At 36.3% G+C, this 27,640-nt stretch overlaps 1 protein-coding gene across 4 annotated transcripts; it reads left to right on the forward strand.

Moving 5' to 3' along the window:
- Positions 1-163: 163 nt before the first annotated feature.
- Positions 164-24,786, forward strand: LOC586153 (host cell factor 2). Of its 4 annotated transcripts, none has more exons than XM_031000419.1 (25): positions 164-351; positions 1,896-2,205; positions 2,433-2,641; positions 2,895-2,979; positions 3,807-3,913; positions 7,708-7,853; positions 8,315-8,432; positions 9,024-9,143; positions 9,926-9,994; positions 12,529-12,602; positions 13,013-13,345; positions 13,712-13,916; positions 15,439-15,624; positions 16,381-16,608; positions 17,334-17,488; positions 18,180-18,266; positions 18,860-18,941; positions 19,484-19,588; positions 20,306-20,524; positions 20,957-21,063; positions 21,578-21,724; positions 22,324-22,512; positions 23,003-23,274; positions 23,844-23,945; positions 24,448-24,786. In XM_031000419.1, exons 1-25 carry the CDS (start codon positions 192-194, stop codon positions 24,500-24,502), a joined length of 3,870 nt encoding a protein of 1,289 aa, XP_030856279.1. In that variant the 5' UTR covers positions 164-191; the 3' UTR covers positions 24,503-24,786. The 4 variants fall into 4 exon arrangements, with proteins under 4 accessions (XP_030856279.1, XP_030856283.1, XP_030856280.1 ...); XM_031000423.1 differs by having other exon boundaries at positions 16,381-16,467; XM_031000420.1 differs by having other exon boundaries at positions 15,442-15,624.
- The last annotated feature ends 2,854 nt before the right edge of the window (positions 24,787-27,640 follow it).

Here is a 27,640-nt window from a genome sequence, read left to right on the forward strand (position 1 = left end):
ACTTTTTTCATAATTTGAATAATACAAAATATATTTAAATATATAAATAGTATTTATTTATTTATATATAAATATAATAACGATTTTTTAACAATGTATATTTTTTTCTAAATTACAATGTACTTTTTATATCCGGGTTTCGTCAATATTTTTCAGCTGCTTGGTACATTGCATTGTGGGTAAGAGACAAAATGGCGGCTCCCATACTAAAATGGAAGCGTGTGACAAATACGACTGGTCCAAGCCCCCGACCTCGCCATGGACATCGAGCCGTCGCAATCAAAGACCTTATGGTAGTCTTCGGCGGTGGGAATGAGGGGATCGTGGATGAACTTCATGTTTACAATACAGGTGATGTTGAATTTTTGGTCGAGTACGGGCCCATTCAAAATGGCGCCCCATTGTTGTCATTCCAAACTGACCCGTTTCTTTCACTTTCTCGTGCATGATTTTTGTTCTTCGTGGTATGTTTCCGCAGAAAAATTACATTTTTATGTAAATCTTGAGTAAGATATTCTTCTGATGTTATTATCCATTTAATTTCTCGTTTTTCGTAGAACATTGGTAAAATTCAAGATGGCGGCCTACATTGTTTATCATTGAAATGGCAGCCACTGCTCTGGCGCCACTAAATTTTCATAAAATTAAAGTTGACCAGTTGTGAATGCAAATCGTTATGAGTTTACCCTTGACGAAGTACTGTGGTCTGTGTGTACGCACTGTTTGATGTTATTTATTATGTTATTCATTATCAGACTGTAGGCCTTCAATAACATTTTTATGCAGTTTTTCATGAAAATAAAAATTGAGCCTGGGGAATTGAAAATTAAATTAAATCAGCCTGGATTTCAGGTTCCCTTGTAAATTGTACTGAATTTGACTTTATGTGAAACTCTGAATATATAGGCACCCAAATTTTCAGTCTGGAACTCCAAAACATTAATAAAACATTACAGTCATTCTTGGCCTATCATAGATCTAGTCTTGCTCTTTATTAAATTAAAAAATCTGAATCTGGAGCCCCTTTCCAAAAAGTTAGGGAATTTGAGAAAAATTCCTCAAACCAGGGAAAAGATAGGAATTTTATTGCCCCTCCACCCCCCCCCCCCCTTCCCACAAAAGAAATGTAGATCCTAGTAAGTAGTAAGGCTCTCATATCTAGATCTAATCTATTTTGAATGATTTTTAGTGGGTAAAATATCTCCAGTATAAAGTTTAATGATCTTAGATTTTCAAACTCTTTCAGAGAAAAATCAGGGGAAAAAAGCTTTGTTACATAAAATAATGGTAACCCTGTAATCTATTGGTAGTGTTTGAGTTTTGCAGGTCATTAATGAAATTCTAAAGTAATAATTGCAAGAACCCCTCTGTAAAAATGAAGAGACTAAAAAATAAAAATTATAAATTGTAAAGTAGTAAAAGGTTATCACATTGGATGCATTTGTACTTCAATATCATCAAACAAAGTCACATCTTCCTTCATCAATAGTCTTTTCATCTCAAATTAAAATTTCATCTTGATTCCTATTCAGTTGTCTGCTATAATATGCTAACAATTGTCTGCTACATATGAAAAGCATTTGTATCTGGTGGAATTCCATAAAATTACCAAAAATCAGTCTTTCCTTTTTAGTTTATTTATTATTGGATCAGTCTTGGTTTAACATTAGACATAAATTGCACCAAATATCTATCTTTTTAAATTTTTTGCTGATAAATAAAATTCCCAGAATCCTCTATTTATCTTTGTCCAACTTTCCGTTATTCTTCTAGTTGATGACTAGAATGACAATGTACATGCACACATAGGTCTATTTGAATGTTGATATAAATATTGCAAGAAGATGGAATAGTACAGTGACATAATAAGTTTTTTGTGTTTCTATCATATACAGCTACCAACCAGTGGTTTGTCCCAGCAGTGAGAGGGGATATACCCCCAGGCTGTGCAGCTTATGGCTTTGTCAGTGATGGCACCCGTCTCTTCATATTTGGAGGAATGGTGGAGTATGGGAAGTACTCCAACGAGCTATATGAACTGCAAGCCAGTAGATGGGAATGGAAACGACTCAAGCCTAAGACTGCTAAGAATGCACCACCCCCATGCCCTCGACTTGGTCACACGTTCACCATGCTTGGGAGTAAAGCATATCTCTTTGGAGGACTTGCCAATGATAGTGATGATCCAAAGAATAATATACCAAGGTTAGTGCTGAAAACAGTGTTAGAATCTCATCTTGTGGGAGATAAAGTTTAATGTTTCTGCATCCTACTTCCATTGAAATAAAATTTCAGTTTCATTTTGTCACCTTGGTAATGCACCAATTGACTGTAAATTTCAAATGGGTATTAAAGTAAATTAGTAAACCATATCAACTTTATCATTCAATGTTCTTTCATTTTGATTGCTTTTTTTTTTTATATATATGCAGGTATCTCAATGATCTCTACTCACTGGAGCTGAGATCAGGCTACTCGAACATGATATGGGACATACCCCTAACCACAGGACCTGCCCCTCCACCTAGAGAATCACATACCGTCGTAGGTTATGCTCCAAAGGATGGCTCCTTTAATCGACTCATTGTATATGGTGGTATGAGCGGTTGTCGGCTCGGTGACCTTTGGCAACTCAACATGGGTAAGTAGCGTGATTTGGGAAACTTAACTTATGATATTGTAAATTATGGATTGGCTGTACAGAATACAGACATTTTTAATTGTATTTTTCATTAGGATTTGAATGTTGTTGTTTCCAGAGAGTCATTTGTGTTCCTCTTAAAATGTAATCCCTCCTAACAATGTACCAATTGAATATAGATAATTGAAGTTGTGTCTTTTTTTTTCCCATCGAGTATACTTTATCAATTATATTTTCTTCATGACTAATACAGATACACATACATGGATCAAACCTGAACTCAATGGACCCAACCCACTACCAAGAAGCTTGCACTCTGCCACTGTCATCGGAAATAGGTAGAGAATAATTTCATTTCATTGGTTGTATTTGCTATCATCAATTAAACCTTCAAGTTTTAAAAGTGTGTTTATAGTTCTGGGATTGGAAAGTTGAAAAGAATTTTCATCGAACTTGGCAGAGCATAGATTACTGAACTGGAAAGATTATGATATCAAATGTAATGATCAAGCCCGGCAAATTCAAATGTTTTCATGCTTGCCTTGTTCTTTAAAATGTATAGTTTATACTACAGCCTTAACTTTAAACTATTTCTATTTGGTTTTGATATATTTAAGTATAGATAAAAAGAGATTTTCTTTTACTCAAGCCATTACATTGGCTTTGATAAAATCTCTTCCTTTTTTGATTAAGTTAGATGATTCCTTGTGATGTTTTTTTAAAATTAAATGTCAACAAGAGGTGAAAGATATTCAGTCAAATTGGGAATTTTTCTTCTTCTTCTAAAGTCTTGTTATTACAAGAATTGTTACAGTGATGCTAGTCCAACTTGGCTCAAGTAAGTGTAAAGATGGGAGGATCACCTGGTTGAAATTGGTTGTGATCTGTCAGTCAGTATCTGTCGGGCAGCCAATAATTTCAGTAAGTGAATAAATATTGGTTGAAGAGGAATAGTTGTGAAGGATGAGCTGAATGAAAGAAAAGAAAAGGAAGAAAAACAGAAAATGGATATGGGATTAATGACAAGCTATACATGCATCCTTCCTGTATGAAAACGTGTGGATAGAGGGAATATACACAGGCATCATATCGTTTAATACATCAGTATATTATAAACACAGGAAAGATATTAATTATTGCAAACTTGACTTTCTTCTCATCTTAGAATGTTTGTGTTTGGTGGCTGGGTACCTCTTGTGATGGATGATGTCAAAGTAGCAGCTCATGAAAAGGAATGGAAGTGTACAAACACACTGGCTTCTCTCAATCTAGGTAAGAAGGTGCATGATGGAATGAAAGGTGCAGGACCCTCAGTTGTGTAATTATATACCTTTCAAATCTATGACACATTTATGATGAAGTTAATGGAAAAAGAATGTAAACATAACTGAGAATGATAAAAGGACTTTGGCGTTACTTCTTTGTATTCCTATGTGTCTCCTTTTTTTCATACACAAAGAAATTTAATCAAGTTATCAGATTTTGATTAGAATGTTTATTTTGTTACAGGGTTAAACTTCAAGGGTAAAGGTCATTGTTCAAATCAAAGAAATGATAGTTTGATTCCTCAAGAAATGTTAGGGGAGTGTAAAGTTGTGTTTGTCTATCAATTTAAGTTGGCATTGAATATGCAGTCACTCAAAGGACACTTATTGATTACATTTCAGGGTCAAAGGTCAGAGGTCATATATTGGTGAAAGGTTTTCTACACCAGTAAAGTAATGAATTTGGATAGAATCAGTATTTTTTACACAACATTTAACAGCTGCCAGCCCTGATGATGTACCAGTTACTGCTACGATTTCATAGGCCTTGTGTAATTCTCTTTATTTTTTTGTCTGTTGTCAATGAAAACTTGTGAACAAACCAAAACAAACAAGAATAATTAAGACAAATTTAACCGAACTGAATTATGTGTAAGTTTGATGACATGAATTTAATGAACTGATTAAAATTGAGGTCAAAGGTCACAGGGTCATACAATTGTGAAAACCTCAGATGTCGTTATCTTATTACAATAACTTGAGAACTGATGAGGCAATAGTGACAACACTTTTAGCCTAAATATATGTAAACATTAAAAAATGAACTGCTCAGATTATTTTAACGCAAGAGGTCATAGGTCATGTGAGTGTAAGAAATCTCAGGAATCATTTCGTAATGTAAGACTTGATAATAGATACCCTTAACACAATATGTACAAGCAAGAATGGATAAACATATTCCACAGGTCAAAGGTCAGAGGGTTAGAATATAATAATGATGATAATGATAATGGTAATGATGATAATGATAATGGTAATGATGGTAATAATAATAATAATAACAATAATAATAATCATACAAAATAAAAACAATAATAATAATAATAATGATAATAATTAATTAATATGATAATGATAATAATAATAATAAAATAACGATAATAATAATAAACATAATGATAATGATTATACTTAGAAATACAAGTATTCTTCAATATAAACAAATTGTCACTTACAATCACAATTTTTTTAGAACAGAACAAAATGTATGGAAGTATTATATTTTCTGTTAGTCACAACTTTTCACAGCATTTGGAAAAAGTCATAGGTCAAATACATTTAGGCACTGAAAGGATTTCGATATAAACACAAGCAAAACGATTGTGGTTAGGAAATGGGGAATACAGGATATGCATTGTGGGGTTGATGTATAGCGCACATCATTGCAAATGACAGTGCACTGGTAAAGAACTGTGCTAAGTGTAAATCCCTTTGAAAGAGCTTGATACTGAAGCAATTAGGAAGTTATTAATTTAGGTAGTCGTATGAGCAGCATTGATTTCATAAGGGATTATTTGCAGGAAATAGGATAAGTGCAATATTATCAATGAAAAATAAGTGAGTGAAATTGCAGGCATCAATCTCTTTTAATGCACATGTTTACTATTAATTCATATGTGTAGTAGACTCTTGTTTATTTTAATAACTTATTGACACTAAAGAACTTATGAGTGAAGAAATTGAAATGTGTACATGTAGTATGGGTCAAACAAGAATTACTTGTATCTTTCCTGAAATTTCTGTCGCCTGCAAAATTATATTTCTGATAAATTTTAGCCCGCCATATATGTAGGTAGATAGGAATTATATTGCATGATTTGATTGTCTGGATGTTAGACAAATACATTGTTCCCATGATTGTCCCTTTCACCCATCACTGAAAATTAAGTATTAACAGCTGTGAGGAATGTGCTTGAGGGGAAGCAAAATATTCAGCATTGGCGTAGTCCACCCCCGTAGTACTAGCGTAAGCCAAGCGAATCGCGGGTTAACATGTCTGGTTGGATCATCGATGTCATAGGAACACATCCTTTGCCAAGTCGCCTCACAGTTCCTTATCAGGGATTTACACGGAGGGGCGTGGCTAGCTCTATGCATGCTGGGAATCCGCCCACTGTCATGCCAATAGTTGCCCAGGGTTACCGGTTACCCTAATCTAATTTGTATGTGTGTTTGTGTGTGTCAAGTGGTGTTGATGTATTAATAACACACACAAGCGCAACCAAATTTGCACCCTCATAATTACATGTACTTATATGATTATTGTTAATGATACCTTTTTTAAATTGCATGTCAAAAATGTTTACATTAGTAATTTCTTTTCCATAGTTGTAGTAGTTTCCCCCTCTTTCAAATTTGTTTTGTTTTTTTGATCAAAGGTTTTTATAATATATTTTGTCCCACCTCATCTTTCTCTTTGTAATAGCTATTTGTTTGCTTGTATTTTATCCTCTCTTTATCAATTTCATAATTATGTGTCTTCCTTTTCCCTCCTTTTCCCTCCTTTCTTTTCTCTCTATCTTTCTTTCCCCCCCCCCCCCTCTCTCTCTCTCTGTGTATCTCTGTCTCTCTCTGTCTCTCTCTGTCTCTCTCTCTCTCTATCCTCACCCTCTCTTTGTCTCTCAATCTCCTAATTCCTATCTCTCAATTCTTCTTCCTCCCTCTATACCATAGTTGTTATCAAGAAATGGAAGGGTCCCATTTCCTTATGACTCATCCATCCTGACTTCCTTCAAAACACTTGACTCACTCCTCTTTTGCTCGTATTTTTCAAAAATTCACAACAGTTTTGAATTATTTTAATTTTTAGATTCTAACTGCTGTAAAATCAGAAACCTTTTTTTAGTGCAAGAATTGCTCTTGATATTGCAAGTGATTGAGATTCGTGAAATAAATTAATTGAACCTCAAATAACATAGGAGTAAATTTGTGTAATTCGCATACGTTTCTGGCTGTCCAAGTGGCTACCCTTTAAGTCATACAAGACATAACAAAGTTATCATGTACCCCTTAATTGGTTAATGACTGCAGGATGTGGTTTGTTTATGTTCAGTATCTGGAATGGGGTATTGGGTAAAAAATCTGTTTATTTTTTAATGTAAAAAAAAAAAAAGGAGTAAGATACATATGTAGAACATACAAAATGGAGCAATTAATCGTGTATGGAAGAAGTGTAGTTTTTAAAATCTCACAGTAAAAAGTTTTAAATAATCAAAAGTTTGCAATCATAGTGGACATATGTTCTGTGTGAAAGTATTTATATTGAGTGCAAAAAAGTAACAAGAGACTCACAGACTGCAATGGTATGTAGTCAAACCTGTCTACAGCGACCACCCAAGGGAAACAAAAAATGTGTTGTGGTCTGACCGTGGTCACTAAACCAGGTTTGACTGTATATAGATATAAATATTCAAACAAGAGACACAAAGAAAATTAGGAAGATCTCAAAAAGAAAGGGAAATAAGATGGAGGGAGGAGAGTGTGATGGAGATTAAGACAGACAATATCTGTACTGTTTAGAAGAAGCTATTGAGAGGAGGATTTGTGATAGAAAAGCAAGCAAATGACATGTTGTCTAGTCTAAACGGTCTGTTGCATACTGACTCCCTAAGTTTCTCTTTGGACTTGTAAAATGTTGAAATATAACCTGGCAAAAGTTAATATCCAGTCTATCGCTTCATTTTTTCAGTTTTGATTTTACACTCCTCATTTTATTTCGCTCATGATAATTTATCCCACTAGCAACCCACACATGGGAGCCACTGGCGATGGAGGTGTTTGAAGAGGCTGTACCTAGAGCCAGAGCTGGGCATTGCTCTGTTGCTATCCATACCAGACTCTACGTATGGAGTGGAAGGGACGGATATCGCAAGGCTTGGAATAACCAGGTAAGTCTTGTAGTGCTCAGAAATATACTTATTTGTGATTTATTCCTTAATGACAAGGAATGATATTACCATAAAGTTATCACCAATGAACATGGTTGTTATATTGCTTCATAGTCTGGCTATACAAGGGTAAAATTATAGTAGTTTATCAATACTCCAATCCCATTAGCGATGCAGGCAGCAGACCGAACAAAGGATTCCATTATCGCGAATGATCAAGAATCTTTGGGTTTAGAGTTGATGTCGAGTTAGTTTGCAGTTGTTCCTGAGTTTTATGTGTAGAATTATGATTTGGAATGCTGAAATTAAAGATTACAAACTATAGCAACGTCTTTGGTATATGATGTCTAGGTTTAGCGCATTAAAAGACTACCGGTATCCTAAACTTGTCACCAAGTACCATGCTTTAAATCGATTGTTTCATTCAATTACTTTAAAGAGATTTGTTGCTTTTCTTGCAGGTGTGCTGCAAAGACCTTTGGTTCTTGGAGACTGAGAAGCCCATGGCCCCAGGCAGGGTCCAGCTAGTCCGAGCCAGCACCACCACGCTGGAAGTATCATGGGGTGCTGTAGCCACAGGTTTGTATTTATGACATTGCAGAACAAGTAAAAACCTGTTTGTTGAAAGAATGAAAAGAGGAAGCTATACATTTGTATTTATTCATATGTATTATGAAAAGGATTAAGTCAACTCCATTTCTAGAATTGTCATGGTACTATATTAACTTTCTTCCGTACACCACTGCAAGCATCCTCAAGTATATCCTACTTTAATGTTTGAATGTTGGAGATATTTCTAGGGGATGTATTGTGCATAATGCAGGGTTGCTTGTTGACAAATACTATATGAAATGATGGAAGTGACTTCTTTATGTTTATTAAGAAGGGTATTTAATTGATTCTTGCATTTTATTCATCTACAATCAATGCATTCATGACTCATTTCTGGAAGTAATTTTTTTTTTGAAAATGAGGCAAACAAATATAAAAAAAAGAAAATGCAGATTATGAAAAACTATAAACAAGAGATAATCCTGGATTGTTTACAGATAATTTGAAGACAGAGCTCATTGTACGAAAATTGTATAATTCTGTTGGATGAATTCTTTTGAACCTCGTATTTTTCGTTGTGTGAGCCTATCATGTTTCTTGTGAATGTTTGTATTGCAGCCGATGCCTATTTACTACAGCTGCAGAAGTATGACATGCCCCCTACCTCAAGTGCAGCCTTATCCTCTGTGGGTGGCGCTGCTTCCACCAAGCCACTCCAGTCACCAATCAAAGCACAAGGTAAACAGTTTACATACAGGAAGCATCCAAATCACTGCGGTTATGTCCTTTTTAAATGAGACTGAATCTGAATTTGTAAAAATGCGGATTGAAAATACGTGGTAAGACGGAAAGTCGGTGTAAGAAATATTTTGTCATGATTTTTTTTAATCAAAGCAAGAGCTGGTGAACTAATCATAAATGCAAATGAAAGATTCATACTACTAATATCAGGGTTCATTAGACATATTTTCTATCTTCAAATGTGATTTCATGTTACTCTTTTAATGCTGTGTGACTTCAACTCGTTTGATAGCCCATCGTGTGAATTTGATTACTTAATATGCTCTTTGTGAATAGTGAAGTGAGTTGATATTCATGCATCTTGTGTGTTTTTCAGTGTGTGTTTTCTGATAATGTTGTAATTTGTTAATGATGTGAGTGATAGGCTTGCTGACCACAAATAACATCAGATACATCAGTAAAGAGTTACATTAGGCTTTTTTCCCCTTCGAAACTCATCAATTTGATCGCTATACCCTTGGCCTCGTGCCTTGAATAAAATGTTAGTGTACTTTAATAAACTGTAATTGGAACCTCAGTGAAACTTGTTCAGAAAGCTGAAAGCAAATCTTCAGACGAATTCATCCTGTAAATATCAGTTGAGACTGTCCTATTAAAACTCACTGATCAACCTCGCATGCCATCCATGTTCATTACTAACCCCTCCCACCTTGTCAAGCAATCAACATCCGCCATTCACGCCGTCCAAACGAGACTAACATCTTGAATTCTTATTCCAGCAACCACCACGTTCCGTGTGGTGGCTCCAGGCTCCTCAGCCTCTTGCCCTATTCAGTTGATAAAACACAGTAAGTGAGGGAGCAAAGAGGATGCATGCATGAAAATGACCATATCTCTCAGTCTCAAGACAGTGATATGGCGACGCATTGTGCTTGTACGTAGCATGTTGTTGGATGTTCATTTTGGAGGGAAACTGTTAAATCACCAAAAATCTGTCCCTGATTTTCATGATTTGTTTCCATTTTAGATACTTATTTTTTTTTGCAGTTTGATACTCATATTGACAAGGAGATAGCAAATTTTTTTTCAGGGACTACTCCCACATTCCATTGCAGACAAAATAACTATGTATGTATGGTTCGGTCACCAAAAAAAAGAAAAGAAAAGAAAAAGAATATTCTTGGCGATGAGCCAATGATTAGCTTACAGAAAGTTTCTGAAACACAGTTAGTTTGCAAGGGGATACAGATTTTACCATATGACAGAACAAAGTCACAAATTCTATGCAGCCTTTACAAATGCTCAGCTTGCATTGTTCCTTCATGTTTAAATTCATTCATAGAAACTAATCAGATGAAATTGTGTTAAAATCAAACGTTTTGTTCATGCCAGTGCCTCATTGCTTCTTTTAATTGTTTATGTGATGGCTGCATGTGTGAATCATAACAATAGACAATAAAATTGATGCTTGTTTATTTAATGGATTGTTTGAATAGAGTAATTGAAATTTAGGACAAATAATTGCAGTATGCTGTACATTGTAGGTTGTAAAACTTGGAAGCTATGTCAATATTTATGTTGCTCACTGTTAACTGACCCCAAACAAACGAATTCATGTCAGATATGGGCGGAATGAAAGTTATTGTATCCTGTGAGTATTTGTCCAATCCATAAAATATTTAAAGCACTACACAACTTTTCTATGAAAATTAATTGTAGTCCACTTCAAAGTGAATGAAATGAGCAAATCAAGGTATTGCCAATAATTAGAGCAAGCCTTGTGCTTCCTGTATATTTTCAAGGCTTAAAGCCTTTATTTCTAGGACCCTTTTTTTTCTTTTTTCTTTGTTAACAGAAGGAAATTTCTTTTAATATGAGGCATACATCAAGTGTTGCATTTAATTGCTGTAGAATATTACTTTTCAATTCATTCACCTCATTTATTACGAGAGCAAAATAATGGGACAAGAAGTATTGCAAAAATATAACAGGCATACCGGTACATTGGATGTGGATTTGACTTGTAGTATTGCATGTGTGTCATGTGCATCAGATCTCATACAAGTTATTGCTATTCAAAAGATGATTATATCCCCTTTTGCATCAAGCGGTCGTTGAAAAGGGGAAGGTTTTTTATTTTGTTATTTTCACAGCTTGTTGATTTTGGATTATGCCTGCAATCCTTGTATTATTGGCAAACATTCAAGGTTACACACAAAGCAGTCCCGCCCTTTCAATCGCTATGTGTTGATGATATTTTGTGTATATGAAATATGTTATAAGCACTTGGCAGTCGTGCCAATTTTTTTGTCTTGTCAATGACAGATTGAAGCTTAAAAGCCTTTGTTAATACAGTGCATGAGTTTTAACAGGGAAAGCTTCTTTTTCTGCTTTTACGTAATGAAGATGAAAATGTGTAAAAACAACAAAGTTCTTGCATACCTGCTCAATGTTGAAGTGTGAAATACTTGGCGCCCAATGTTATGACAATTGAAGTACCCTGGATATCAGGAAATGATACTTTCATTGTTATTCATAGTTCTGCATGGTAGTGTTAATGGTTGTGAGGATGCACATGTAGTTGTATCTGGTAAGATACTGAAATGTAATGGTCTGTTGAAATTAGAAAACCGTAACGATATTTACTGTTTTAAAGATAGACCATGTCGTATTTAGATTATATTTCATAATGTATTTGTTAAGTTATTATCTATCTTGTTCTTACAAGCCTAGGGCATGATATGTGCTATTTATCCATTTTCAGATGACTTCATGTTTTTTCTTCTATCAAGTGTTGTCTTTCAATCATTGAATATGAAAATGTTTTGGTTACCTCTCTAAATAAAATGCATATACAAATTTGTACTGACTTACATTTTTAAATCACATTAAAAAAAAAAAAATCTGGAGAAGAGCTCAGTTTGAGTGCCCCCCCCCCCCTCCAACATGCGTCCATTCCACACCTCAAAGTAGCTTTAAAAATGGGAAAAAATCTTTGTCTACGGTAAGCAACATTGTGAAGTATGGATCATGGCATTTTATTCCTTCGATGAAACATATTGGAAAGATTTTTGTATCCACTCATTGGACATCTTATTATTCTCTCTTGATTTCAAGGCAGCCAATGTGTTTCATTCTTAGAGTTTTTCTATCACCGAAATTAAAGAATTTTTCATACAAGAATGACATATCTTCTCCATTTCGTACCCCGCCCCCCCCCCCCCCCCCACCCAAAAAAAAAAAAAATTTTAAATAAAAAATGGTAAGATTGTAAATTACCATTTGGCCATTGCAGGTGGTACCTAAAATCAGTGATAAGATTAAGAGTAAAGTACTGTGCATTGTAGCAAATTTATATTATTCTTTTGTTTTGTTTTTTCAGCTCCAGGAGTTAAGATTCAGAGTCCAACCTCGATGGCTGGCTCAGCAGCCAGTTCACTCTTTAAACTCAGCAAGGTAAATAATACACTTGGTATTCAAATAGCTCAACATTAATGAATAAGACCCCCTGCCCCCTTCATTTCAATATTAAGTGTTGTTTTTTACAGGAGCATCATTTTTTTCTATCTACATTTGGCAGCAATAATTCATGATCGCTTCTGCAATTATTGAGGATATTTTTACATACTTCAAGCTACAATGTAGGCTTTGAATTCTAAAGACAGATTGAATTGTAGCATTATTATCTTTATAGATGTAGATTATTTTCAGGTCTAACAGTCATAAACATGTACGTATGTATATCTTTAAATTCATTGCAAGAAGTATAAAATTGGGTAATAATGTTGATGTACTTCTTGAATCTCAACAATTACAGCAGTTAGGAATGAAGAGATATTTGTTTTTGTTGTTCATCTTTATGCTAGCCCCTCCCTACTCCCGGCGTCCAGCAGCAGAACACCCTGAGCGGTATCGTAGCTCTCGCTGAGGCTGCTGCAGGCACCCAGAAGATGGTCAGTAGTACCACCGCTGTCTCACCAACCCCCAACAAACCGCTCCTGGCAACGGTAGGAGGGTCCAACCTGACCCTGGTGACCCGGTCCATGCCAGGAGGTGTCAGCGTCACATTGCCGCAAGGGATGAAGCTCACCACGGCAGCAGGAGGCGGGCTCAAGATGACGACGGCTGGAGGCAAACCCCAATTGGTGTCAGCTATGGTTTCAGGCACCACTAAAACTGTTACACTTGTGCAAAACGCTGTAAGTTAGGTTTTTCAGTTTTATTTCACCATTTTTGGTACATGATCTAAATTTGAATATAACCTATTTGATGCGATCTCTATTAATTGTATTCTTTTAGGTCTGATTTGTTGAGCAAATTTGATAAGTTTGGTTAATTTCAGACATTACTGAAGAAAACATCTGTAAACTATTGCACACCCTTGCGCCCTATATGTTGGTATGTAACACAAAATCAGGCACTTCAGTATAATGCTTGCAGTATCTAGTGATTGAAATCTAACCAACTTTGGGTACTTTAAAACGAATTCTGTGAAAAGAAACTATTTTCAAAATTCATCACAAGGCACTTCTCCTTCATGAATTTCATTCTCTCCTTTTGATCAGGGTGCTAACAAGGCAGGTGGTGTAGGGCCTGGCACTACCATCGTAAAACTTGTCTCAACCACCCAGGCTGGAGGCAAGCCTACTACCATCATCACCCCTATCAGCCAGGCGGGGTTGAAAGGTCAACCTACGATCCTGGGTATCAGCAGCATCACGGCAGGTCAGCAAGGCAAAAGCATCATCAAGACCATTCCAGTTGGTAAAGGTAAGTCAAAAGATATGATCTTAAGTTTCTCTTTTCTGTCTCTGCACCCTTCGGCATGGACCATACGTAGTGTAAATTTTTTATGCCTCCGCCACCGAAGGTGGTGCCGGAGGCATCATGTTTTCGGGTTGTCCGTCCGTCCGTCCCGTTTGACCGTTATCACAATATCTCAAGAACCATTTAAGATTTAAACTTAAGACTCTGGAATAGTATTTATCACCATAGGAAGACGATCTGATTAGATTTTGGAGTACGTAGGTCAAAGGTCACAGGTCACAGGTCACAGAGGTCAACTTATGAAATTCCTTGTATTGAGTTTGTTAGCGCGATATCTCAAGAACCATTTGAGATTTAAACTTCAAACTTAAGGATAGTATGTATCACCATAGGAAGACGATCTGATTAGATTTTGGAGCACGTATGTCAAAGGTTAAGGGTCAAAGAGGTCAACTTATGAAATTCCATACATTGAGATTGTTATCATGATATCTCAAGAACCACTGGAGATTTAAACTTCAAACTTAGTGATAGTGTGTATCACTATAGGAAAACAATCTGATTACATTTTGGAGCACGTAGGTCAAAGGTCAAGGGTCATAGAGGTCAACTTATGAAATTCCATACATTGAGATTGTTATCATGATATCTCAAGAACCACTGGAGATGTAAAAACTTCAAACTTAAGGATAGTATGTATCACCATAGGAAGACGATCTGATTAGATTTTGGAGCACGTAGGTCAAAGGTCAAGGGCCACAGAGGTCAACTTATGAAATTCCATACATTGAGATCGTTATCGCGATATCTCAAGAACCACTGGAGAATTTTCACTTCAAACTTAATGATAGTATGTATCACCATATCATAATATCTCAAGAACCACTGGAGATTTAAACTTCAAACTTAATGATAGTGTGTATCACCATAGGAAGACAATCTGATTAGATTTTGGAGCACGTAGGTCAAAGGTCAAGGGTCACAGAGGTCAACTTATGAAATTCCATACATTGAGATTGTTATCATGATATCTCAAGAACCACTGGAGATTTAAACTCCAAACTTGTTTAAATTGCTCTATGGCGGAGGCATCATTTTCGACTGCGCGCAGTCAAAATTCCATCTAGTTTTCTTGTATTATACACACTGTGTACGTCATGAAAAGGCACTTTATCAATCAAATTTTGTTATTACATAGCTATCAGTAGTAGTATTGGTTACAGTGTACCCAGGCCCTGTCTTACAAGGAGTCAGGAATCACATGTTTCCAATCAGCAGCAAATCATGAAATGATCTAATGACTGGATAAGTTGTATGGATTAATCCAGATTAAATGTAACTCCTGATAAGACAGTGCTCTATTCTATATTTTATAAGAAAATTACAAAAATTCATTACAAGGAAAATTAGCCCATGGGTCTTACAAGTGTAAGGGTTATATACATTTTGTTTATATCACCTGATCTATGTTAGTTATGTTATTTGTGTTACGATTAAAGTAATTCTACTGTACCTGCCTTCATAGCAGGTGTCGCCAACACCGCAACCGGCAAGACGCCCACCATCGTCACTGTAACCAACAAGATGCTGGCAGGAGCCACGGGTACTCCCACCAAGTTTATCACGACTGGAGGGGTTGGTAAGCAGCAGAAGATTGTCTTGACAACCCAAGCAGGCGCCTCCCCTACCATCCTATCAGGAACACTCAAAGGTGAGGTGTCATTTAGGGGATGGATTTCACTCCAGGGGAACCGTATCAGGCTAACCATTGTAGCATGTTTCAGAAAGACAGATGTAACCAAAGTTTTTGGCTCTAAGATAACAATTTTCATTTATTTAAACATATTTGTGGCTTACACCCAGTAAATAAGATCGATTGATCGATCTGTATTGAAAAACAAGTCAGAACAAATCTTGGAACCAGCGGAACTTGAACCTGCCTCTAAGATGAAGCTCGGTGACAATTGAAATTTCTCCCAGGAAGCATTACATTTATAAAACAATTTTCATGTTAACACAATGGGTTTTTCAAAGTTTTTTCTAGTTAGCTCAATACTTCTCAGTCAAATATGATCACCACTACATGATTACACTGTTTATAGAATAGATACAAGTCAATTGAGTCATCAAGAGCATCATTAGGCAATTGGCACACTGATGTTGCTGATTACTTATATTATATTGTACTCCTCCATCATTTCAAGATGAAGCTCGGTGACAAATCAGTATATAATAAGCTTCTGTGTTTTGAAGAGTAATAACAAAAAAGTTTTAACCACAATATATGCAGAAATGATTGCAAAGAGGACGATCACAACGATGATGACAATTATGATGGCGATGATGACCAGAGTCTAGAATAGTCAAGGGGGTCATAGTGAAGAAAATCATGTTTCTTGTTATACTCATATTATTAGAGATCATGACAATAACGAAATATCAACACGTATTATGGTATTCCTTGTAGGTCTAGGGGCAGGGAATTCCCCCATCACCATCATCCGTGCTGTAGCGCCCCAGGGTTCGTCTCCCGGAGCCAGCGGTCAGGTCTCAGGTAACACCATACAGATCATTACCAAGGGTGGGGCTAAGAGTACCCTCAACCAGGCCAGTGCTGCTAACCTACTCAAATCACTCTCCACCTCTCAAGGCCTGACTACGCCACTCACAATCACCACCACCGCTAACTCATCGGGTGAGAGCTAGCCCTCGACAGTCCTTCCATTCATCACAGTATTCATGTTGTCAGAAAAAGTATTCATGACAGTATTCATGTTGTCAGAAAAAGTATTCATGACAGTATTCGTGTTGTCAGAACAAGTATTCATGACAGTATTCATGTTGTCAGAAAAAGTATTCATGACAGTATTCGTGTTGTCAGAAAAAGTATTCTTGACAGTATTCATGTTGTCAGAAAAAGTATTCATGACAGTATTCATGTTGTCAGAAAAAGTATTCATGACAGTATTCATGTTGTCAGAAAAAGTCATGTACATTTTTAAAAATCTCAAACGTCCTCAAATTCATCGTGCAATGCACAATTCCACCACAGGAGAGAACACTCATAGAAATGTTGGTTATTATGTGTCAGCTTTGAATATTTAAAGATTTAGTGTGGCTTAGAATATAAAAGGAAAAAGAACTGTTTTATTTTAAAAAATATTAGTATTTGTCCCTCCCCCCCCCCCCCCAAAAGAAAAGTTTAAATAAAGAAAATATTATTTAAAAAGTAATTGCTTTTCTTTTGCTTTGTGATTGTCAGTAGAAATAGGATTATAATGTTTTTAAAAATATGAAAGTGGGATATATTTTTGATGGAGGAAACCATATAGCTGTTAAAGTGGTCTATTAAATCTTTGTATCCTCCAATCTTGGTTACTATAACAATATTTCTCTTTTTCTCTTTCTTCCTTTCTGTAGGAGTCACAACTAAGCTGGTAACCATTCCCATTTCAGCCCTGACGGGGGCAGCAACCACCAGCGTTTCCCCTGCCATAAACGCAATCATGTCTACAACAGCCCAGGTTGTCTCAAACACAGCAGCTGTGCAAAAGACCATCACTACCCCTGTAGCAGTAAGCACACATAGCGTAAAGATCTCTATAATGGTTTTGTTAGGATTTAACCTGGTGTCAAAAGGCAGCTCAAAATGCAACTCTTGGCAATAGAAATACACTTGTTATAGTAAGTTACAACTTAATTGTGATGCTGAAATTGAAGGTTAGCCCAACTCTAACTGTTGTTAGATTTTGATTGTTTTGCAAGGGGCATGGTTATTTTCAATCTCGGACTAGATTAGAAAATGCTTTAAATTGATTTTCAATTTTCAATTGTCTTCTGTAATTAATTAGGAATGGATACAATTCAGGTGTCATCCGTCAATGAGTTAATCATGATGTGGAGGTGTGATACCTATGTCTTTTTTCTATCGATACAAAAAGGGATTAACTGACTGTATAACAAGACAAGGAAAAAAAAAGACAGCTTCTTCATTCTGGACCCCCAGGAAGAACAGTGTCATATATTTTTATGACACTGAACGGGCAATCCAGCCAATCATTTTTAAGCAATCTATATACACATGTAATTTTTTTTTTTTTAATTCTGTTATGTTTCATTTCGTTTTATGTCATATGTTATTTGTCTTTTTAATATGATTGGAAAATAAATACAATACAATACAATCTGCAAAAAAATGTGATAATGACTTAAAGCTGATATTAAAACATGCATTTTAAATTTATATTTATATTTTGTTCTCTTTAGTTGAGCACTGTTGGTACAGCACAGACTACTCTCATATCAACGGTAGGAACAACACCTACAGTCAGCCTTCCGAGTACAGATCAACAGGTACGTGCTTTTAATCCTTGATTTTATGAGGACCTCAACCGCCCAATACAAATTTTATTAGTAGTTTTTACTCCAAAACTTTAGAACAAACTAACTGATACCCTTTCCACCACTTTTGTGTTGCATAGATGTACAGTGAAACCTGTATATGAAGACCGCTCAAGGGAGACAAGAAAAGTGGTCTTTACAGACAGGTTTCTAACTTTCTTTGAGAAAGGATTGCCAGGGAAGCAAAAACTGTGGTCTTTCTATACAGGTGGTTGCTAAAGCAGGTTTGACTGCACACTGTTTCTTGGATTGTGTATTGGTTGTATGCTTGGTATTACACAAGTAGTAGGCTATAGATGTTAATGCAATGATGAATTTGTAAAAGAGAAATGTCACCAAATGGAAAATAGTAGAGGACATTTTTTTATTTCAATGGCTTCCATAATGAGATATTTTATTTTAAAAAAATCTCATTTATTCATTTGCTTTCGTTCATGACACAGAATAGAATCGTTCATTCTGTATTCAAATTCTATAAATTATGCATTAATGTTTGGACATTGGTCATCATGAGTTCTCTATATATATGTTTTATGTTACGGCAGAAGGTGGCTGAAGATGCATCAGAAACCAAACCTACAGCTGCAGAAGAAAGCAAAGAAAACAAAGAAGCACAATCAACAACAGGTAAGAATATCTCTATTCATCAAGACAAAGGCTCAAATACATATTCTGACCTTGTGTAGGTTGTTTAAAGCCCCACTGCAATACTTATAGCTACTTGCGCCCATGATCCCATTTTTCTTTTGTTAATTGAGAGCTTATTTGATGAGATAACCACCTGTCAGTGACCATGCAGGGAGGTCTAATCCCTCCTGGCCAGACTAGTGCAGTGGGGCTTAAAGGATTAGGGTAATGCATTGGATGTTGTGTTTTTGAGCTAAAACAAGTAGCAAACCCTTATACCCGACTCACACTGACGAGACAGACATCACTGTGCGACAGACCAAACAAATATTACATTACTTAACACCAAATGGTCAATTTTTGGAGTCGATTTATTAATGTGACTGGGGTAGGATATGGAAATCTGTTTTTCTTTACTTGTCAGAGTTAAGTTCTCAGTTTAAAGTCCTCATACGAATCATCAAACAAATTATTACAGGTAGGATCTGTGATTGAATTGAGTGAATTAATTTCTGTTTCCATGGTTGCTTGCCCAATCACAGACACAACGGCAACACCAACTCCTACAACACAAGAGGCTGCAACCCCTGCCACTACAGAGGCATCAGAGGGCGGTGTAACGATAAAGAAGGAAGAGCAGACTTCAGGTGGGTTGACCTTTTTATGTTGTCACTGTGTAATACAGGCTAAGGTCATAGGTCATGTGGGAAGAAAGTCCAGTCATCACGATATTACTCAAACAATGACAGAATTTCAACGTACTCTTCGTACCTCAGTTAGTCAAAAAGGGGTGCAGCCTGATAAGTTCTAATGTCGAGCAATGGAAAGATCAAAGGTCATGTTGGAAGAAAGTCTAGTCATCACGATATTACTCAGCAATGACAGAAATTCAACTAACTTTTCGTACCTCAGTTAGTCCAAAAGGCGTGGAACCTGAAAAGTCGAGCATGGGAAAGATTGTTAGGTCATGTAAGTTCATGATATTGATGCTCCAGTTGATTAAGAAAAAGATGCAAGGGTTTTCTATTCGAGAAAAAAAATCAACTTCTGTGTTGTTCTACCACACATTCTCTGGCTCTATGGTTGAATATCTGCACTAGCTAAATTTGCAACTTCAGTATTCAAACTTCAGCTATTTGCAAACTTCAATCCTGAATCTAAACATGTACATTTTACAAAATAAATCCTCAAGCAATTGTGCCAGAGCAAACGTTCTGTGGTCATGTGAACATGTCAAAGGTCCTAGAGTTCAGGTCAAATCTTGTTTCAGTTATTGCTGTGTGGATGTAATTTATCCATCATAGGAGGTAGTGAAAGGAAGATAAAGTTTCATGGTTATGAATCGTGTTGTTTATTGTCACCAGAACCCAATCAACAACCCAAGGTAGAATCGGCTGCTTCAGAAGCCACGCCCATGGAAACCGACCCCTCCCCTGCACCCGGAACAGGCATACCAGCCGAGCCTACCGATACCACCAAGACCAATGGCTCCGCCCCTGCTGAAGAGACAAAGAACAAGGCCTTGGATAACGGGGCTGTGGGAGAAGAGCCGATGGATACGAAGGAGAGCAACCCAGATCCAGGTTAGCCTTCAGGAAACTTAGCTGTGTTCTGCTTTAAATATGCAAAAACCATCTTCCGCTAAGTGTAGCAAACCTGCTTTGAAATTCCCATTCCACAATATCTTCCTTTCTCTTCACCAACCACAGCTCGGAGGAGTAACATTATTCTTGTTAAGTGTTGTATTGATGAACACTATTACTCAAGTGTGATTTATATGAATGTCTGTATGTTTGAACGACTTTAATTTTTTTTGTGTAAGTTGTGGTTCAGAAGCATCTTCATAGCCGATTCCAATTCTTCTTTGGTAGACTGTGCATCATTGACCATTCCGGTTTTTGTTCAATGCCTTAGTTATTTTCATTTCTTCTTCTATGGAATTGCGTCTATCTCTATCAGTAAGATACATTTCCTCTACTCATTTCATGCTCTCTCTTTCTCTTTTATACCTGCAGATTCAGATCCTAAGTCTATTGCCATGACGATTGCATCACTTGCTAACTCGGCCGGTCCTCCTGTGATGTCGACCAGGCCTATCACCAATGGACTGGACTCTAAAACGGTAAAGACAAAAACAGATTTAACTTTATAATATTCTCAAAGGGCATGTGCATACCATCAAACATGTCCCATTTTCTTCAACTTTGAAGAAATGTTAATACTTTCTACATCCCAGACATATTTTGGTTAAGTTAAATAATGTATTATTTTTTAAAATTTGGATCTGCTTATATTTTTTTTACTGTGATAAAAAGGTATGGTAGTACTATGATTTCCCACTGATTTTCTTTTTTAATTTTTTAATTTGATACCATGCACTTTACTTTTGAAGTATGTGATATCATTTATCGTTGTAACCATGGTAGAGCTATCATATTTCCATTCACAGATTACATGGGCAGACTATCGAACAGAAGCATACATTTTAACAGCCCCAATTTTCATGTTTTTTATATGAGCGTACTTTCCAATAATCAACCAATATCAGAATTCTTGTCACAGGTAGCCAGCATTTGTTTTTTTGTTTAGTTTCATCGCACATCCTGGAGATTGATATTTTGTTCTTGTATTTACAGGAGGATGGCAAGTCATCGATAGGACAAGCCATCCAGCTAGCCAAGAAAGATGTCAACCAGTGGTACGACGTTGGAATCATTAAGACGACGACCACTACAGTAGCGCATTATCACTTGCCATCGGAGATCATTAGCAGAAATGAAGATGTAAGTATATAAATCCATCTAGCATCCTTATGATACTCTATATTTGGGATAATGATGATTGTGTTAATTGATAAGTTGATAATGACAAGGATTGAGGATATGATGATGTTAACGCTTCCTTCATCCACTGCAGATTAAAATCCTAGACTGTGATATTGTTTTTGTGTATATTTTACATACGCATTTTCCTTGAGACGAAAGTTGACTGCGGCAAGATTTTTAAAAGCCTGTCTTATGTCTTATTTTCATGGGAAAACGGTTGTGAAAATTCAAAAGTGGTTGGGAAAATTTACTGTTAGAGGGTGTTGCACAGTGATGCCTTTAAAGAAAACCATAGATATCTTTGTGGTTTGAGAGCTTGTTTCAGATTTTTTGCCTGTTAGAGGGTTAGTACAGTAGAAGGAATATAATAAGTAACATTCTATACAAAAATTGTGCAGTTTTTTCATCACCCTTCAGCAATGTTACTGAGCCACTTTAAGGAACCACCTGGTCTCTGTAGGTATTGCTGTTGATTCTATTCCAAGCCATTAATGATATTTTCACCTGTTCAAGCCGCCATATGCCAACATCAATTTCCTCATTCTCTCATTCGCCAGGACATTGATGTTGTCAGTGTGCCGGATCACAGCTTCCTCAAGAAGCAGGAGCTTCACCCGGGCACAGCCTACAAGTTCAGGGTCGCTGGTATCAATGCTAGCGGGCGGGGCCCATGGAGCGAGATCTCCGCGTTCAAGACATGCTTGCCTGGATTCCCTGGGGCACCTTCAGCTATTAGAATCAGCAAGGTAATTTACTCTTAACGTGTGATCAAGGATGAGGTTTTATGATCCTTATTCTCATGCTCTGTGTGGTGTTTTCATTCATCTAAATTTGATGATGTTTTGTTGATTTTTGTATTTGCAAATGGCTTACTGACATTTAACGTATTATCATAACAGGTAAAAAATATTTTAGTGGAATGCTCATTTTAAATGGAGGGCTATCTGTTTTTTATTTCTTAGAAATAGGTATATGTCATATCATATTTTCTAAGTGTTTTGAGTGGAAAGTTATGGTGGTTAATCATGTATAAAGTGGAAAGACGTGTTACATCATTGTAACCTATATTCATAACACATATTGTCTATTGAGAGCCAGAAGGGCATTAACTCAATCCTGTAATACAGAGTTAACAACCTTCTGGCTCTTAGCAGCCAACATCATCTGACAATTCTCTCCCTTCACTCCACTATTTCTGCTGTTCATTAATTTGTTGAAAAAAAATTGTATTTCCAGAGTCCCGATGGAGCTCATCTATCCTGGGAGCCTCCGGCAAACACCAACGGTGAGATCCAGGAGTATTCCGTCTACCTTGCCGTACGTAGCACCATGAGCGGGGCGTCGGGAGATGCCAAGCCCACTACCCCAGCCCAGCTAGCCTTCGTCAGGGTATACTGCGGACCCAACCCATCTTGCGTCGTGAGCTCGGCTAACCTGGCCGCAGCTCACATCGACTGCACCAGCAAACCTGCTATCATTTTCAGAATCGCTGCACGTAACGTCAAGGGGTGAGTTGCTATGTTCCTCACAGATTCAGATGTTTTTGTACAAGCAGTTACAGTTAAAGTGGGATTCTTCCACCATGATAAACTGAAGTATAAGTTAATTAGAATAGATAAATGATTTATGTATTGAAGAAAAAAAAGATTGGTTTCAATGACTCGTATTTAAAAAATTCTTTTGCAGATTGGATGTAGGTAAGACGTTTGAACCTAAGATCAATGAATTCACTTCAGTCAGTGATATGCATAGCCACCTCTTACAGAGATAAAAGGTCTTTGTAGACCTCAAGAAGACTCGGATCTCGTACCTTGGCATGATTTGAAAGTATGCAAACATAGGAAAGTCATGCACGTGTAGAGCATCAATCTCAAATGTTCCTTGTTTGCTCCCTCAAGATCAACATGTACATGTATATTAAAAATTGAAAAAAAATATGTTAAAAGTAGTAATAAAATTTTAAAAAACAGAAAATTTGGTGGAGCTTATACAAGATTTGAGAATAAAGGTGATTAGGGACTGTTTTTATGAGCAGTGTGGATATCAAGCTAAGGCTATGTTTTGATTGACTGTATAGATATGGACCAGCCACTCAGGTTAGATGGCTTCAAGATAACCAGACTGCTGCTAAACCAACAACTACTGTCGCTGCCAAGAGACCAGCATCTTCTATAGAAAGGTAAGAGCTAAACTCCTCTTCAGCAGGCTTCACATTGGTTTTAATGTACCGGTACTCAAGATATGTAGTAACTCAAAAGAGATGATAGTCGGTTGTTTTGATGAAAGGTTTGGTGGCTGCTTTTGATTTGATTTTGGCTCCTAAGTATGATAGATCTTGAAAGAAGTGATCATATCCCTAGGACAGACAGCTGACATCGAGCTTACATTTGTTCATTGTCTAATCATCTACCAGTTGTAAACATGTAACAAGTTTAAAACGTTCTGTAAGAGAGTCGTCATTCATAAATCACCATTTGTTGGGAAAAAAAATCCTAAATATTTGATCAAAAGACAGCTTCAATATAGTGTCATATCCTTGAGAAATAACCATCACTACACAGTTCTGAAAGCTTTAGAATATATATTAAATATTCTGCTTATCAATGTTGGATTGTCTTTAATGTTTATTTTATATTCTATTTTGTTTTGTTCTTTTCTTTCACGTGTCTTCCAACTGACAGTCCGATGGTGAAGAAAGTAAAAGCAGAAAACGACAGTGATTCCAAGACGGCATAAAAGATTGGAAATCATTCATCACATCACCAGGACACACAGCTGAAATTGTGGAAAGAAATGCTTGGAAGCACATTATTCATTGTACAGGAAGAGGAATTTGTATGAACATGAGAGATTGACCTTTGACCTTTGACCCCTCTTGAACAAATGAGTTAAAAGGGTTGTCGTGGTATGATGTTACCTGCCCTAGACTACGACAACGTTTTACCCCGAAATGTGCTCTGTTATTACTTTCTGTTCATTACAAAGTTGGAAAAAATGAAATATTCGATGGAATCTAAGCCGGCAAAGATATCGTGACTTTTTCATTCAGCCTAATTTGATTTAATGGGGAGGTATTTCATGTCAAATGGAGAAGACTTTGAACGATATGGAATTTTGATGTTTATGTGAAATCAGGCAGACTTAATACTCAAGATTTGCGGTAGGAACAGTATTTTTCTGATTTCTTATGTATTTTCTGTATTGCCAAATAGAACAATAATAATAATAATATTAATGATAATGATAATAATAATGAAGACTGCTCATATAACACATTACATTCCAATGATGTCACATAAGAATCAAGTGCTTTATTTATTCTTCTTAATGAAGAGGGTGAATTCTAAATAGGAACTTACAGGAAAGAAATGCCTCATGTTCCTGGTAATATTGAGGGAATATCCTATGGCATGCAACATTAAAAACTCATCCATGATTTGGGGATAAAAACCCGAGACGTTATTTTGAACTTTTCCCTGCCTAATCGCTCTAGAAGTGTTCTGCCTGATTGTGTTCACTCGCTCATGGCTTAAGGTTATATGCAGAACTGACATGAACTACTATGTAGTTTATCCCGATGGATACCAACCCCAGGATAACATAGGCTACATCTAATATAAATTAATGATATACTCTATCAATGTGTACCCAACAGGTTTGATGTTTGATGGAAAATTGGCACTGAAAGACAACTTTATTCAATGTTGAAGTAAAAGGCACATCAAATTATGCTGAATGAAAAAAACATATTCATGTATATCTTGCTTAAAGTGTCCTAAGATAACAAACTTTAGATTTTCACTCTCTATTTTTTTTTAATTGTTCATAAAAAAAACTATCCAGTTTGTTATTTTATAGTACATTCGGCGCATTGTTTCCATTTTGTTTCAGTTAAGTCATAATGTACATGTTTAGGTTGCATGACCTAATATATATTTATTTTGTATAAAAATGGTTGGTAGTTGAAGGAGACAGGAAGATAGTGTACATGGAGATGTTTTTAATTTGTTGTTAAAAGAAAATTTCAAATAAGTGAATGATTTGGAATGAGGAGATATATATATATATATATATCAAATGTATGTAAAAAGAGGAGTTCTTGGTTCATTCTCTTGGGTGAATTGTATTGAGATATGGTTTAAAACAATTGTCAAGGAGCACAGGAGTAGTGATTACAACAGGATTCAGTGCACACATACTTGAAAAGGAATATTCAGATAAATTGGGCATGAAGTTTATCTTTTGGTTCTCATTAGAAAGAAAGGAAAGTTGTTTCTGTCTTTTGCCCCTCTTTCTCCTTTCGTTCCATACTTTGGGGGATTACATAAGTGTAACATATGACCTCCAAGCAGCACAAAAATAACATATAAAAGCAAAGGTTTGTGGCGATGTCATTTTAGAATTAGGATGGGTAAGCTAAAAAATCTTATGCAAGGTTGGGCAAGCAATATCTTTGCCATTCAGGCAAGTGAGTATAGTTCAAAATGGAGCTAGCAGAGAATTTCAATAATTTACTGTAAACCATCAAAATTTGATTTTTATGCCTCCGCCACCGAAGGTGGTGCCGGAGACATCATGTTTTCGGGTTGTCCGTCCGTACGTCCGTCCGTCCGTACGTACGTCCGTCCCGTTTGACCGTTATCACAATATCTCAAGAACCATTTAAGATTTAAACTTAAGACTCGGGAATAGTATTTATCACCATAGGAAGATGATCTGATTAGATTTTGGAGTACGTAGGTCAAAGGTCACAGGTCACAGAGGTCAACTTATGAAATTCCTTGTATTGAGTTTGTTAGCGCGATATCTCAAGAACCATTTGAGATTTAAACTTCAAACTTAAGGATAGTATGTATCACCATAGGAAGACGATCTGATTAGATTTTGGAGCACGTATGTCAAAGGTCAACTTATGAAATTCCATACATTGAGATTGTTATCATGATATCTCAAGAACCACTGGAGATTTAAACTTCAAACTTAGTGATAGTGTGTATCACTATAGGAAAACAATCTGATTAGATTTTGGAGCACGTATGTCAAAGGTCAAGGGTCACAGAGGTCAACTTATGAAATTCCATACATTGAGATTGTTATCATGATATCTCAAGAACCACTGGAGATTTAAACTTCAAACTTAGTGATAGTGTGTATCACTATAGGAAAACAATCTGATTAGATTTTGGAGCACGTAGGTCAAAGGTCAAGGGTCACAGAGGTCAACTTATGAAATTCCATACATTGAGATTGTTATCATGATATCTCAAGAACCACTGGAGATGTAAAAACTTCAAACTTAATGATAGTGTGTATCACCATAGGAAGACAATCTGATTAGATTTTGGAGCACGTAGGTCAAAGGTCAAAGGCCACAGCACACATTATGAATGCAAAAACAGCTTGTGATCGCGTTATCTCAAGAACCGATTGATGGATTCATGCCAAAATTAGGTCATGTTTGTTACTTGCAGAGCCAATGAACTGAGTAGATTCTTGGTTCATAAGGTCAAAGGTCAAAGGTCATGGGCCCATTATGTATGCAAAAATAGCTTGTGAACGCATTCTCATTAGAACTGACAGATGGATTACTATTTAACTCAAAACATCTTGCAGAGCCAATGAACTGAGTAGATTTTATGGTCATGAGGTCAAAGATCAAAGGGTCATATATGTATATGAGAAATTGCTTGTAATCACAATATTCTGAGAACCTGTCAATGGATTACCATTGAACGTGAATTCAATTTTTTTTTTCTGTTTTGGTTTGTAAAATTGCTCTATAACGGAGGCATCATTTTCGACTGCGCGCAGTCGAATTCCATCTAGTTTTTTTCTGTAAGCTTTGGCTAGTACACAAGAAAATGGCAGGTGAGA

The sequence above is a fragment of the Strongylocentrotus purpuratus genome, unplaced genomic scaffold, assembly GCF_000002235.5.
Source record: "Strongylocentrotus purpuratus isolate Spur 01 unplaced genomic scaffold, Spur_5.0 spur5_scaffold_6, whole genome shotgun sequence".
Taxonomy (NCBI): domain Eukaryota; kingdom Metazoa; phylum Echinodermata; class Echinoidea; order Camarodonta; family Strongylocentrotidae; genus Strongylocentrotus; species Strongylocentrotus purpuratus.

What these genes read in the sequence shown, in the direction of transcription:
- LOC586153 (XM_031000419.1), top strand. Translation starts at nt 192, where the DNA reads ATGGCGGCTCCCATACTAAAATGGAAGCGTGTGACAAATACGACTGGT. An exon ending in GCAAGGCTTGGAATAACCAG is followed by an intron (nt 7,854 to 8,314) that starts GTAAGTCTTGTA and finishes CTTTTCTTGCAG; the next exon opens with GTGTGCTGCAAAGACCTTTG. An exon ending in CCAGCATCTTCTATAGAAAG is followed by an intron (nt 23,946 to 24,447) that starts GTAAGAGCTAAA and finishes TCCAACTGACAG; the next exon opens with TCCGATGGTGAAGAAAGTAA.